The following is a 13,219-nucleotide window of genomic DNA, read 5'->3' as shown; positions in this document are numbered from 1 at the left end:
ATGTTCATATCACTCCAATTTCAAAAAGAGAACAGCATGCTGTTTCAGATTTTTACCTTTCAAACTTCTTTAACATATTTAGGGCTTGATTTGTGTTTTGAATCTTTTCGAATGTAACATCCATGAACTTCTGCAACTCATTCTAAAATAAAAGAAAGTCTGATTATGAGCAATGAGTCAGCACTGGGAAAAGTGATTTATCAACAAGGTAAAAGAGCTCCCCGTTCTCTACATCATACATAATATAGGACAAAATGTAACAGAAAATGTAATAGTCACTTGAAAGAAAGGCAAGTGTCCAGAAACCAGAATAAAGAGGGAACTGCAAGTCAAAGCAGTCATGGGGCTGGCACCACAGCGGGCTCCACGGGCACTGGGTCTGCTGCAGGGCCTGGGGGTGGGCGCTGGGGCTTTGCCAACATATAAGCAGAAAAGCTGAGGGGCCCTGACACTCTCAACACTTCCCTGCAGAAAGGCAGAGCCCTGAAAGTGCTGCCCAGCCCATGCAAGGGGGTTAAGTGATTCTGTCCACACGCTGGAGGAAGAAGCAAGGGGACTTGGCATCTGACAGTGAATGGATAAAACAGGTCCCCTCAGTCGGGATTGACACTTCCCCTGTAAAGGGCCAGATGGTAACTGTTTTCAGCTTTGTAGGGCATAGGGCTCTTTCACACCTACTCACCTACCACTGTCATGCAAAGGCAGCCAAGATGTAGGGCAGAATTTGGCCCACTGGCACAGTTTACTGATGCCTGCCCTACAGCAACTGAAATCCCATGCCTGTGCCACACCTACGTGAGGGGGCTGAGTTTATACTACACAGGATGCAAGGACTCTAACACAAGGAACTAACATAACAGCTAGTCTGAGATGGCAAAATCATGGGCCCCAGCAGAAGAAATGCAAAGACACTCTATAGAGATCCTTCCATAGCTCAGGGCCACAAGACCCTTAGAGGAAAAACATAAATAAATAACTCCTAAGAAAATAAGTGTTTAAAAAATGACTTAAATATGAAATACCTTTTTCATAAAGCCCTCAAATCTATTTTCCAAAATGATCTTCATTATGGGTTGTTCTGAGAACCTTACACATCTTATACAACTAGGTAATTTGGTCCAAAAAAAAAAATTGCACCAAAACACAAAGCACATGATGCTTTGTTCATTCTAAGATTTAGGACCAAGTTGTCATTAAAATATAAACTGAGTTAAATAAAAGACAGAAAACTTATTTCATTTTTTCTATCTCATGCTTCAAGGTAGAGTTCCAACAAATCCTTTTTTTCTCAATTTACCAGACAGAAGGTTTAAGCCTCTACAATTCTAAAGAGATCATTAGTTTATACAGTGATAAAACTGGGAAACCAGTTTCATATGCAGTGAGAATTAGTATCTAGATGAACTTGATTTTACCCACAAGTATATTTGGCAAGACAATCAGTCAGAAATATCCAGAGGTGATAAGAGATATACACACACACACTTACACACTATATATATATATATAAATATATGTGCACATACATGAAAATGTTTTTAATGAGGTTATTTCTTCTGTAAAGATCACACCTAGGATCAAAACATTGTCCTAAACTAAAGATAGCACAATTACCCTACTTAAATAAACACTCAAATGTTTTTACTACATAAAAAAAAATAGAAACTATGCACAACTGGCATATTTGCAATGCTTCCACCTCCTCCCTCAACTTCAGACACCAGAAAATATTTCCTGAGCCCTAAAACGTGAACCTGGTCTTCCTTGCTTTTCTACCCTTGCTGAGTTCTCTATGAACATCTGAAACCTGGAATGAGCCTCCTTTGCTCTGGGCCCTGGGGTCATTCTCACAGTCTTTAGGATCCAGTCATAGCATCTTCATACTCGTCCTCTTATTAGTTCTGGGTTGTGGGGTCCTACTCGGCTACTGCAGCCAGAGTTGTGGGAAAGTCAGTATTTTCACCCTGATTTTACAAAGACAAGGGCTGAATTCATGAGAATGAAGAAGGGGACAAGAAGTCAAAGCAAAAGTAGTCATCCAACTAAGAGGGAATGAGCCATTTTTGAAATGAAAGATAAGATGAAAAATAGTGTTGAATTTTTAAAAAAAAGATTAAGAATAGGAACTAGTATCTGTAACTAATGCTTTAAAACCAGGCTGCAGACTATTTATGAAATTATATTCTTGGTCTTTTGCAGGCCTGTCCTTCCTATAAGTTTTTTTAGGAATTGTTTGCACTATGTCCTTATATCTTTGAATCCTCACTTCCTGATACAAAATCAGAATTTTATACCTTTATAGTTTGTCATTTTCGTGTTTTTAATGATATATGCATCACTCTGTTCTAATATATATGTACTTATATCTCAATCATGTCACATGTCTGCTTCTGTCTGACTGTAAGCTTTGAAGGCAAAGCTACTCAATTTGTTTCTGTATTCTTACCCAAAACATAGAAGCCCCATTCATAACTGATGTACAGTAAATGCTTATTTAATTGCAATAAACTAGTTCTTATTCATTCATTACACATTAATTCAGCAAACATCCTTTGCTCTCTAATTGTACAAGGGGCCATCATCCTCTAGGCCCTGCAGACACAAACAGGAATGAACACAATTCCTGCCCACCTGGTGTTTACCATCTACCTATATCACACACATAAGCTACTGAAATACCATGTGATGAGAAACCACTGGGAAACACAAGTGAAGACAACAAATAAACCCTCACCATGGCCCATCAAATCAGAATCCACCACTGCCCATCAGTTTCCAACAAGAGATCAAGACCCACCATCCCAGGTCTGAATCAGCCCACAAAAGAGATCAATGCTTAAATTATTATAGGCTCTGTATCTTCCCATCAATTAATACATGTGTTATAGCATAATGGTTAAAACCTCAAATCCTAGAGCCAGACTACCAGGGTTTAACCCCTAGCTGTCACTTTAGTCAAGTCACCTGACCCACTGAGCCTTCCTCCTCCTCCACAAACGAGGGTGATAAGATCTCCCACTTTATTAGGTCATTGTGATTGTTAAATGAATTAATGCCTATAAAGTGCTAAGAAGAATACATACAGAATTATCTAGCTTTATTATGATTTCATGTGGCTTAATCTATTTATTAAGAAAATATAAAATAAAAACCACATCTGAAAATAATAATTTATTTATTATAAATAAAATGTATTTATGTTACCATTGAACCCACACCTCCAAAAATGCCTCAGAGATCTTTTTTCCTGGAAGTGTACAAGTTTATTTCAAACCAAAAATTCTGGGAAAGAAGTAGCAGATTCTTTTATAATCAGAAAGATGTACACTTCGCACCTCACTGGGATGAAAACAAGTCTGTATATGAACCAAGGGAGACATCTACTGGGTTGTCTTTCCATCTTACCTTCCTTCCTTCTCCTCTGATAACAAATATTCCCAACCACCCCAAGGGGTCCTACCCACCTATAGTTGACAGGAGCAGGGCTAGGCACCCCAGTAGAACAGATCAACCCAACACTTCCCTTAGGAATCTGGAGCTGGGGCTGGTCCTAGATATGCTCTCAGAAGTGGCTGGTGGCCATATGCTGCTCTGGTGGGTAGGAAGCCAAGATGGCTGGTCTCCAGTTTTGCGGAGTAGACAGGGAGGGGAGAAGTAAGAGAGAAAGGGGCTGAAGACCAAGAGGGGTTCAAGTGCTAAGTCATCCTGGTGCCACTGGTCCTAAGGCCAGCTGTAGCCCTGCTTTTGTCCCGTCTACCAGGCATCGCTACCTCTGGTCATAATCATTGCTATAAAGTAGGAAACAAATGGAAACAAATACCTGTACTGTAATGACACTACATTTCAACAGAAGATGAGAAAGTTAATTTTCTAAGAACTAAGATGGAAGACATGCAGAAGTCTGTGATTACAGATTATTATCCAAAGCTGTATTCGTGACCCCTTAATTCATGAAAAATAGCCTTCGATTATTAATCTGAAATCACAAATGCAGGCTGAGGTTGCTACCGGTGACCTCCATGATGAAAATGCGTCTACCTTCTGAATGCATAATGATTGGCAGCATTATACAAAACAGAAAAAAATAAATATGCGCCTGTCAACAGGAATTTTTATTATACAACCTACATGAAGGCCATTAGTCTGCTTGCAAAACTCTTCATAATCCTGGTCAAATTCCATTTTCCGCTGATCTAAGAAGTTATATTCCTTTCTCTTTATGGTGGCAATAATACCCTGAAATGTTAAGAAAGAAATAAGACAATGTTTTAGTATTCTTGCATTACTCACTTAAATATGACCTTTAAATACAGAACCTGGACAATCATTCCCCAAAAATCAAATTAAAAGAACTTTATTTCTTTAATTGTTCATATTGTTTAATGCTTATTACTGGCAGTGTAATGTTGCCTAGTGCATTCAAAGATATCATTTGGAAAGCAATTTAATATGGCTTAATGTATTTTTGAGGAAAACATAAAAACCACATCTGAAAAATAGAAGAGGTGTTTTCTTTAAAAATTTCATACTAACCACATCTGAAATAATAAAAAAGAAGCCCAGAGTAGAATTTAATAATATTTTTCATTGAAAAGTGTGTCTTCTCAGAAAATAAATGCCTTAAACAGAATACAAATCACTTAGGAAGAAAATAGTTATATTATATCTGCAGATGAAAAACTCTCTTCCAAGATTCAAATGCCTTAAATAAAATATCAAATGACAATCTACCATTTAAAGAATCTCTAGAATTAATTGCTTCCTCCTGCCCTGCAAAGCTGCAATCTGTGCCTACGAAAGTACAAACTAGGCAACTCATCTCCTTGAAAATATTATTACCCAAGGTTTTGTTTGCTCTGAAAATGAGCTGTAATGCTCTGGTATCGTTCTCAACCAGGTACTAAGCCATTCTCAAACTCGGTGCCCACATTGTTGACACTGGCATATAATTTTTATGAAGAATGTTGGGCCTCCTTCCGCAATTTCTTCTTCAAAGTCATTTCCATTTAAACATCAGCTTAAATCTCTCAATAAACAAAAGTATATAAATGGCATTAACTTCTTGCTACTCTTTTCTCCTCGTTTATTAGTTAAAACAACCTACTCTTTCATGCTATACAACCACAAAATTAGCTCTATTTAGAAGTTGTATACATGTAACACTACCCATTTCACACGTTAAGTGAAACATGTAAAAGAAATATGGGAAACCTGCATTACTACATTTTAATGTGGTAATTAAAAACATTTGGGTCCCTTAGAAAATTCTGCTCTATGATTGGACTTAATAGTCACTTGAGAGTATTCAGTAAATAAACTGATTAATCATCACTTTAAAACCAATTAGGCAAACTCAATCTACTAAATCATTTACTTGACAGATATTTATTGCACACCTATTATATGCTAATAAGCTCTGAGGACACAGCAATGAATGGAACAAACAAATGTCCCCACTCCCAGGAACTTACATTCTCAGTGGGGCATAGGGGTGAGAATCTGCCACAAATATATGAACAGAATAATTTCAGACAGTGATAAAATGAGTAATGAGGCATACTGCCATTGAGGCGAAAGAGAGATCAAGGAAAACTTGGAGGGTCACTTAAATCAAGATCTGGAGACCAAGGAGGCAATAACCATGTGATAATCCAGAGGCAGAACATTCCAGAAAAAAAGCTCTGCAAGCCCTAAGGTGGACTGAATTGACCTGTCCCATGTCTGGAAGTCACCATTTTGAGTCTCTAACATTGATGCCAATGCATGAATATCCCGCCTTACATTTCATTACTACCTACATTTTTTCTCACTGAACAGTTCAACTTCTTCTTTAAAAATAAACTTTGAAATATGATACAAAGTTATCTGTAATTAAGAATAGAAAGTAGATTCCAAACTGAAAAATAAATGAAAATCTTTGCCTTGCAAAACTGTCAGTTTCAAAGTATAGATTATTCACCTTGCAGATTACACATGGCTCACTTAAGTGTGCTCTGCTACACAAAAAAAAGACTTTTCTTTTGCTCTCCCAAAACCTCATATACTCAGGAAATGAAAAGGATTTTTATATTGGCCTAAAGTGTTAAGAGTACAAAAAACAGCGTGTGGTGGTAAATTATATAACCCTTTTCAAATCCAAGTATAAAAAATGTATGCAAGGGGGGGCGGAGCCAGGATGGCGGCGTGAGTAGAGCAGTGGAAATCTTCTCCCAAAAACACATAGAGCTATGAAAATATAACAAAGAAAAATCTTCCTAAAATAGAGACCACAGGACACAGGACAACATCCAGACCACATCCACACCTGCAAGAACCCAGCACCTTGCGAAGGGGGTAAGATACAAGCCCCGGCCCGGCGGGACCCAAGCGCCCCTCCCCCCAGCTCCCGGAGGGTGGAAAGAAACCGGAGCGGTTTTTTTTTTTTTTGGCGAGTGCTTTTTGGAAGCCTTAAAGGGACAGGGACCCAGGTGCTAGGGAGGCAGGGTGGCAGGACCGGTGAGCGGGTGCCTGGGACCGGCGCCTGAGGACAAAGAATATCCCGCATTTTTCCCTGCGGGACCGGTGGGCAGGTGCCTGAGACCAGCACCTGAGGACGGAGGAAATGGCGCTTTTTTCCCCCTTTTTTTTCTCTTTTTGGCGAGCGCTTCCTGGAAGCCTTAAAGGGACAGGGACCCCGGTGCTAGGGAGGCAGGGCGGCGGGACTGGTGAGCGGGTGCCTCGGACCGGCGCCTGAGCACAAAGAATATCCTGCGTTTTTCCCTGCAGGACCGGTGGGTGGGTGCTTTTTGGAAGCCTTGAAGGGACAGGGACCCTGGTGCTAGGGAGACAGGGCAGCAGGACCAGTGAGCGGGTGCCTGGGACAGGCGCCTGAGGACAAAAAAAAAAAATCGCATGTTTTTTCCTTTTTCTTTTTTTTTTTTCTGTTCCCTCTCTCATTGTTGCTGTTGTTGTTTTGGTTTGGAGAGTGATTTTTGGAAGTCTTAAAGGGGCAGGACAGGTCACTTAGACCAGAGGCAGGGAATCCCGGGATCTCTGGGACTCTAACCCCCTGGGCAACAGGGAGCACAGAGGCCCCTTACAGAGATAAATAGCCTCCCAGCCACTCCCCCTCCAATGGGGCTCCACCATTTTGGAGGAGAGCCCCAGCCAGGACACGCCCACAGCAACAGCGGAGATAAACCCCATAGCAAACGGTCAGGAAGCAGAAGCCCTGTCTGCACACAGCTGCCCAGCACAAGCCACTAGAGGTCGCTATTCTCCCAGGAGAGGAAGGCCACAAACCAACAAGAAGGGAAGCTCTTCCAGCGGTCACTTGTACCAGCTCTGCAAACTATCTCTATCACCATGAAAAGGCAAAACTACAGGCAGACAAAGATCACAGAGACAACACCTGAGAAGGAGACAGACATAATCAGTCCTCCTGAAAAAGAATTCAAAATAAAAATCATGAACATGCTGACAGAGATGCAGAGAAAAATGCAAGAGCAATGGGATGAGATGCAGAGAAAAAGGCAAGAGCAGTGGGAATCAAGTCCGGAAGGAGATCACAGATGTCAGGAAGGAGATCACAGAAGTGAAACAATCCCTGGAAGGATTTATAAGCAGAATGGATAAGATGCAAGAGGCCATTGAAGGAATAGAAGCCAGAGAACAGGAACGTATAGAAGCTGACATAGAGAGAGATAAAAGGATCTCCAGGAATGAAACAACACTAAGAGAACTATGTGACCAAGCCAAAAGGAATAATATTCATAGTATAGGGATACCAGAAGAAGAAGAAAGAGGAAAAGGGAAAGTCTATTTGAAGAAATAATTGCTGAAAACTTCCCCAAACTTGGGGAGGAAATAATCGAACAGACCATGGAATTACACAGAACCCCCAACAGAAAGGATCCAAGGAGGACAACACCAAGACACATAGTAATTAAAATGGCAAGGATCAAGGACAAGGAAAGAGTTTTAAAGGCAGCTAGAGAGAAAAAGGTCACCTATAAAGGAAAACGCATCAGGCTAACATCAGACTTCTCGACAGAAACCCTACAGGCCAGAAGAGAATGGCATGATATACTTAATGCAATGAAACAGAAGGGCCTTGAACCAAGGATACTGTATCCAGCATAACTATCATTTAAATATGATGGTGGGATTAAACAATTCCCAGACAAGCAAAAGCTGAGGGAATTTGCTTCCCACAAACCACCTCTACAGGGCATCCTACAGGGACTGCTCTAGATGGAAGCACCCCTAAAAAGAGCACAGAACAAAACACACAACATATGAAGAATGGAGGAGGAGGAATAAGAAGGGAGAGAAGAACAGAATCTCCAGACAGTATATATAACAGCTCAATAAGTGAGCTAAGTTAGGCAGGAAAATACTAAAGAGGCTAACCTTGAACCTTTGGTAACCACGAATCTAAAGCCTGCAATGGCAATAAGTACATATCTCTCAATAGTCACCCTAAATGTAAATGGACTTAATGCACCAATCAAAAGACACAGAGTAATAGAATGGATAAAAAAGCAAGACCCATCTATATGCTGCTTACAAGAAACTCACCTTAAACCCAAAGATAAGCATAGACTAAAAGTCAAGAGATGGAAAAACATATTTCAGGCAAACAACAGTGAGAAGAAAGCAGGGGTTGCAGTACTAATATCAGACAAAATAGCCTTCAAAACAAAGAAAGTAACAAGAGATAAAGAAGGACACTACATAATGATAAAGGGCTCAGTCCAACAAGAGGATATAACTATTCTAAATATATATGCACCCAATACAGGAGCACCAGCATATGTGAAGCAAATACTAACAGAACTAAAGAGGGAAATAGACTGCAATGCATTCATTTTAGGAGACTTCAACATACCACTCACCCTGAAGGATAGATCCACTGGGCAGAAAATGAGTAAGGACACAGAGGCACTGAACAACACCCTAGAACAGATAGACCTAATAGACATCTATAGAACTCTACATCCAAAAGCAACAGGATATACATTCTTCTCAAGTGCACATGGAACATTCTCCAGAATAGACCACATACTAGCTCACAAAAAGAGCCTCAGTAAACTCCAAAATATTGAAATTCTACCAACCAATTTTTCAGACCACAAAGGTATAAAAATAGTAATAAATTCTACAAAGAAAACAAAAAGGCTCACAAACACATGGAGGCTTAAGAACATGCTACTAAATAATCAATGGATCAATGAACAAATCAAAATAGAGATCAAGGAATATATAGAAACAAATGACAACAACAACACTAAGCCCCAACTTCTGTGGGACGCAGCGAAAGCAGTCTTAAGAGGAAAGTATATAGCAATCCACGCACACTTGAAGAAGGAAGAACAATCCCAAATGAATAGTCTAACATCACAATTATCAAAACTGGAAAAAGAAGAACAAATGAGGCCTAAAGTCAGCAGAAGGAGGGACATAATAAAGATCAGAGAAGAAATAAACAAAATTGAGAAGAATAAAACAATAGCAAAAATCAACGAAACCAAGAGCTGGTTCTTTGAGAAAATAAACAAAATAGATAAGCCTCTAGCCCAACTTATTAAGAGAAAAAGAGAATCAACACAAATCAACATAATCAGAAATGAGAATGGAAAAATCACGACAGACTCCACAGAAATACAAAGAATTATTGAAGACTGCTATGAAAACCTATACGCCAACAACCTGAAAAACCTAGAAGAAATGGACAACTTCCTAGAAAAATACAACCTCCCAAGACTGACCAAAGAAGAAACACAAAAGTTAAACAAACCAATTATGAGCAAAGAAATTGAAACGGTAATCAAAAAACTACCCAAGAACAAAACCCCGGGGTGGAACGGATTTACCTCGGAATTTTATCAGACACACAGAGAAGACATAACACCCATTCTCCTTAAAGTGTTCCAAAAAATAGAAGAAGAGGGAATACTCCCAAACTCATTCTATGAAGCCAACATCACCCTAATACCAAAACCAGGCAAAGACCCCACCAAAAAAGAAAATTACAGACCAATATCCCTGATGAATGTAGATGCAAAAATACTCAATGAAATAGTAGCAAACAGAATTCAACAGTATATCAAAAGGATCATACACCATGACCAAGTGGGGTTCATCCCAGGGATGCAAGGATGGTACAACATTCGAAAATCCATCAACATCATCCACCACATCAACAAAAAGAAAGACAAAAACCACATGATCATATCCATAGATGCTGAAAAAGCATTTGACAAAATTCAACATCCATTCATGATAAAAACTCTCAGCAAAATGGGAATAGAGGGCAAATACCTCAACATAATAAAGGCCATATGTGATAAACCCAGAGCCAGCATTATACTGAACAGCGAGAAGCTGAAAGCATTTCCTCTGAGATCGGGAACCAGACAGGGATGCCCACTCTCCCCACTGTTATTTAACATAGTACTGGAGGTCCTAGCCACGGCAATCAGACAAAACAAAGAAATACAAGGAATCCAGATTGGTGAAGAAGAAGTGAAACTGTCACTATTTGCAGATGATATGATACTGTACATAAAAAACCCTAAAGACTCCACTCCAAAACTACTAGAACTGATATCGGAATACAGCAAAGTTGCAGGATACAAAATTAACACACAGAAATCTGTAGCTTTCCTATACACTAACAACGAATCAATAGAAAGAGAAATCAGGAAAACAATTCCATTCACCATTGCATCAAAAAGAATAAAATACCTAGGAATAAACCTAACCAAAGAAGTGAAAGACTTATACTCTGAAAACTAAAAGTCACTCTTAAGAGACATTAAAGGGGACACTAATAAATGGAAACTCATCCCATGCTCATGGCTAGGAAGAATTAATATCGTCAAAATGGCCATCCTGCCCAAAGCAATATACAGATTTGATGCAATCCCTCTCAAATTACCAGCAACATTCTTCAATGAATTGGAACAAATAATTCAAAAATTCATATGGAAACACCAAAGACCCCAAATAGCCAAAGCAATCCTGAAAAAGAAGAATAAAGTAGGGGGGATCTCACTCCCCAACTTCAAGCTCTACTACAAAGCCATAGTAATCAAGACAATTTGGTACTGGCACAAGAACAGAGCCACAGACCAGTGGAACAGATTAGAGACCCCAGAAATTAACCCAAACATATATGGTCAATTAATATTTGATAAAGGAGCCATGGACATACAATGGCAAAATGACAGTCTCTTCAACAGATGGTGCTGGCAAAACTGGACAGCTACATGTAGGAGAATGAAACTGGACCATTGTCTAACCCCATATACAAAGGTAAACTCAAAATGGATCAAAGACCTGAATGTAAGTCATGAAACCATTAAACTCTTGGAAAAAAACATAGGCAAAAACCTCTTAGACATAAACATGAGTGACCTCTTCTTGAACATATCTCCCCGGGCAAGGAAAACAACAGCAAAAATGAGCAAGTGGGACTACATTAAGCTGAAAAGCTTCTGTACAGCGAAAGACACCATCAATAGAACAAAAAGGAACCCTACAGTATGGGAGAATATATTTGAAAATGACAGATCCGATAAAGGCTTGACGTCCAGAATATATAAAGAGCTCACACGCCTCAACAAACAAAAAACAAATAACCCAATTAAAAAATGGGCAGAGGAACTGAACAGACAGTTCTCTAAAAAAGAAATACAGATGGCCAACAGACACATGAAAAGATGCTCCACATCGCTAATTATCAGAGAAATGCAAATTAAAACTACAATGAGGTATCACCTCACACCAGTAAGGATAGCTGCCATCCAGAAGACAAACAACAACAAATGTTGGCGAGGCTGTGGAGAAAGGGGAACCTCCTACACTGCTGGTGGAAATGTAAATTAGTTCAACCATTGTGGAAAGCAGTATGGAGGTTCATCAAAATGCTCAAAACAGACCTACCATTTGACCCAGGAATTCCACTCCTAGGAATTTACCCTAAGAATGCAGCAATCAAGTTTGAGAAAGACAGATGCACCCCTATGTTTATCGCAGCACTATTTACAATAGCCAAGAATTGGAAGCAACCTAAATGTCCATCGGTAGATGAATGGATAAAGAAGATGTGGTACATATACACAATGGAATACTACTCAGCCATAAGAAGTGGAAAAATCCAACCATTTGCAGCAACATGGATGGAGCTGGAGAGTATTATGCTCAGTGAAATAAGCCAAGCGGAGAAAGAGAAATACCAAATGATTTCACTCATCTGAGGAGTATAGGAGCAAAGGAAAAACTGAAGGAACAAAACAGCAGCAGAATTACAGAACCCAAAAATGGACTAACAGGTACCAAAGGGAAAGGAACTGGGGAGGATGGGTGGGCAGGGAGGGATAAGGGGGGGAAGAAGAAGGGGGGTATTAAGATTAGCATGCATGGGGGGGAGGGAGAAAGGGGAGGGTGGGCTGCACAACACAGAGAGGACAAGTAGTGACTCTACAACATTTTGCTAAGCTGATGGACAGTAACCGTAATGTGGTTGTTAGGGGGGACCTGATATAGGGGAGAGCATAGTAAACATAGTATTCTTCATGTATGTGTAGATTAAAAATTAAAAAAAAAAAAAAGAAAGAAAGAAAGAAAGAAAAGGGAGATTACTCGATAGGATAAAACTTTTGGTAAATCAAAGATCAACGCATGCTTTAAATATCCTTAATGTTGATCACTTAAAGGGTGTCAGATGATCAGCTATGGAGGTACTCTTTTCTGATAATATTCCTTTCTCTTAATAAAAAAAAAAAAAGCAGTTAATGTGTGCTGACCTCCAATGAGTTCTGCACAGTGGTATAGAGGGCATGTCAAAGTGTGGGCAAACGGTCTGTTTGTTTCTATGCAGAAGATCAAGGCCTAGCTTGGATACCCAGAAAATGAACTAAGATATGATATGAGGAGGAGCTTCCGGCATCAGCACTCTCTGGAGGACTTGTGCCGAGGGATGATCATCAAAAAGCCTCCACAGGGATCCGGATGATGCTGCGGTTGTGGCTGCATCCAGCCCACCGTCTCCTGGACTTGCCATAGGAATGAGGAGGGAGATGTCTAGGCTGGCATGTGCATACAGTGAGACAACGAATTTGACCGGATCTGTACTGTTGGAACTCAACCAGGAGTTGGGAGGGGTGCAAGTTGTAGCACTCCAAAATCTCATGACTATAGACTATCTACGGTAAAAAGAACATACGGGATGTGA

General features: G+C 39.9%; 1 protein-coding gene across 1 annotated transcript in view; it reads right to left on the bottom strand.

Annotated features, from left to right (window-relative positions):
* The window catches only part of DNAH5 (dynein axonemal heavy chain 5), a 262,049-nt gene that overhangs the window by 176,602 nt on the left and 72,228 nt on the right, over nt 1-13,219 (bottom strand). Inside the window, exons 12-13 of the mRNA XM_073237789.1 lie at nt 4,129-4,236; nt 57-142 (exon numbers count right to left, since the gene is read on the bottom strand). Of these exons, the coding sequence (XP_073093890.1) occupies nt 57-142; nt 4,129-4,236 (194 nt within the window). The remainder of the gene's footprint in view (nt 1-56; nt 143-4,128; nt 4,237-13,219) is intronic.

Source organism: Manis javanica, chromosome 1 (assembly GCF_040802235.1).
Source record: "Manis javanica isolate MJ-LG chromosome 1, MJ_LKY, whole genome shotgun sequence".
In the NCBI taxonomy this organism is placed as follows: domain Eukaryota; kingdom Metazoa; phylum Chordata; class Mammalia; order Pholidota; family Manidae; genus Manis; species Manis javanica.
The sequence above is the reverse complement of the archived record's forward strand: the minus strand, read 5'-3'. Positions and strand labels throughout refer to the sequence as shown.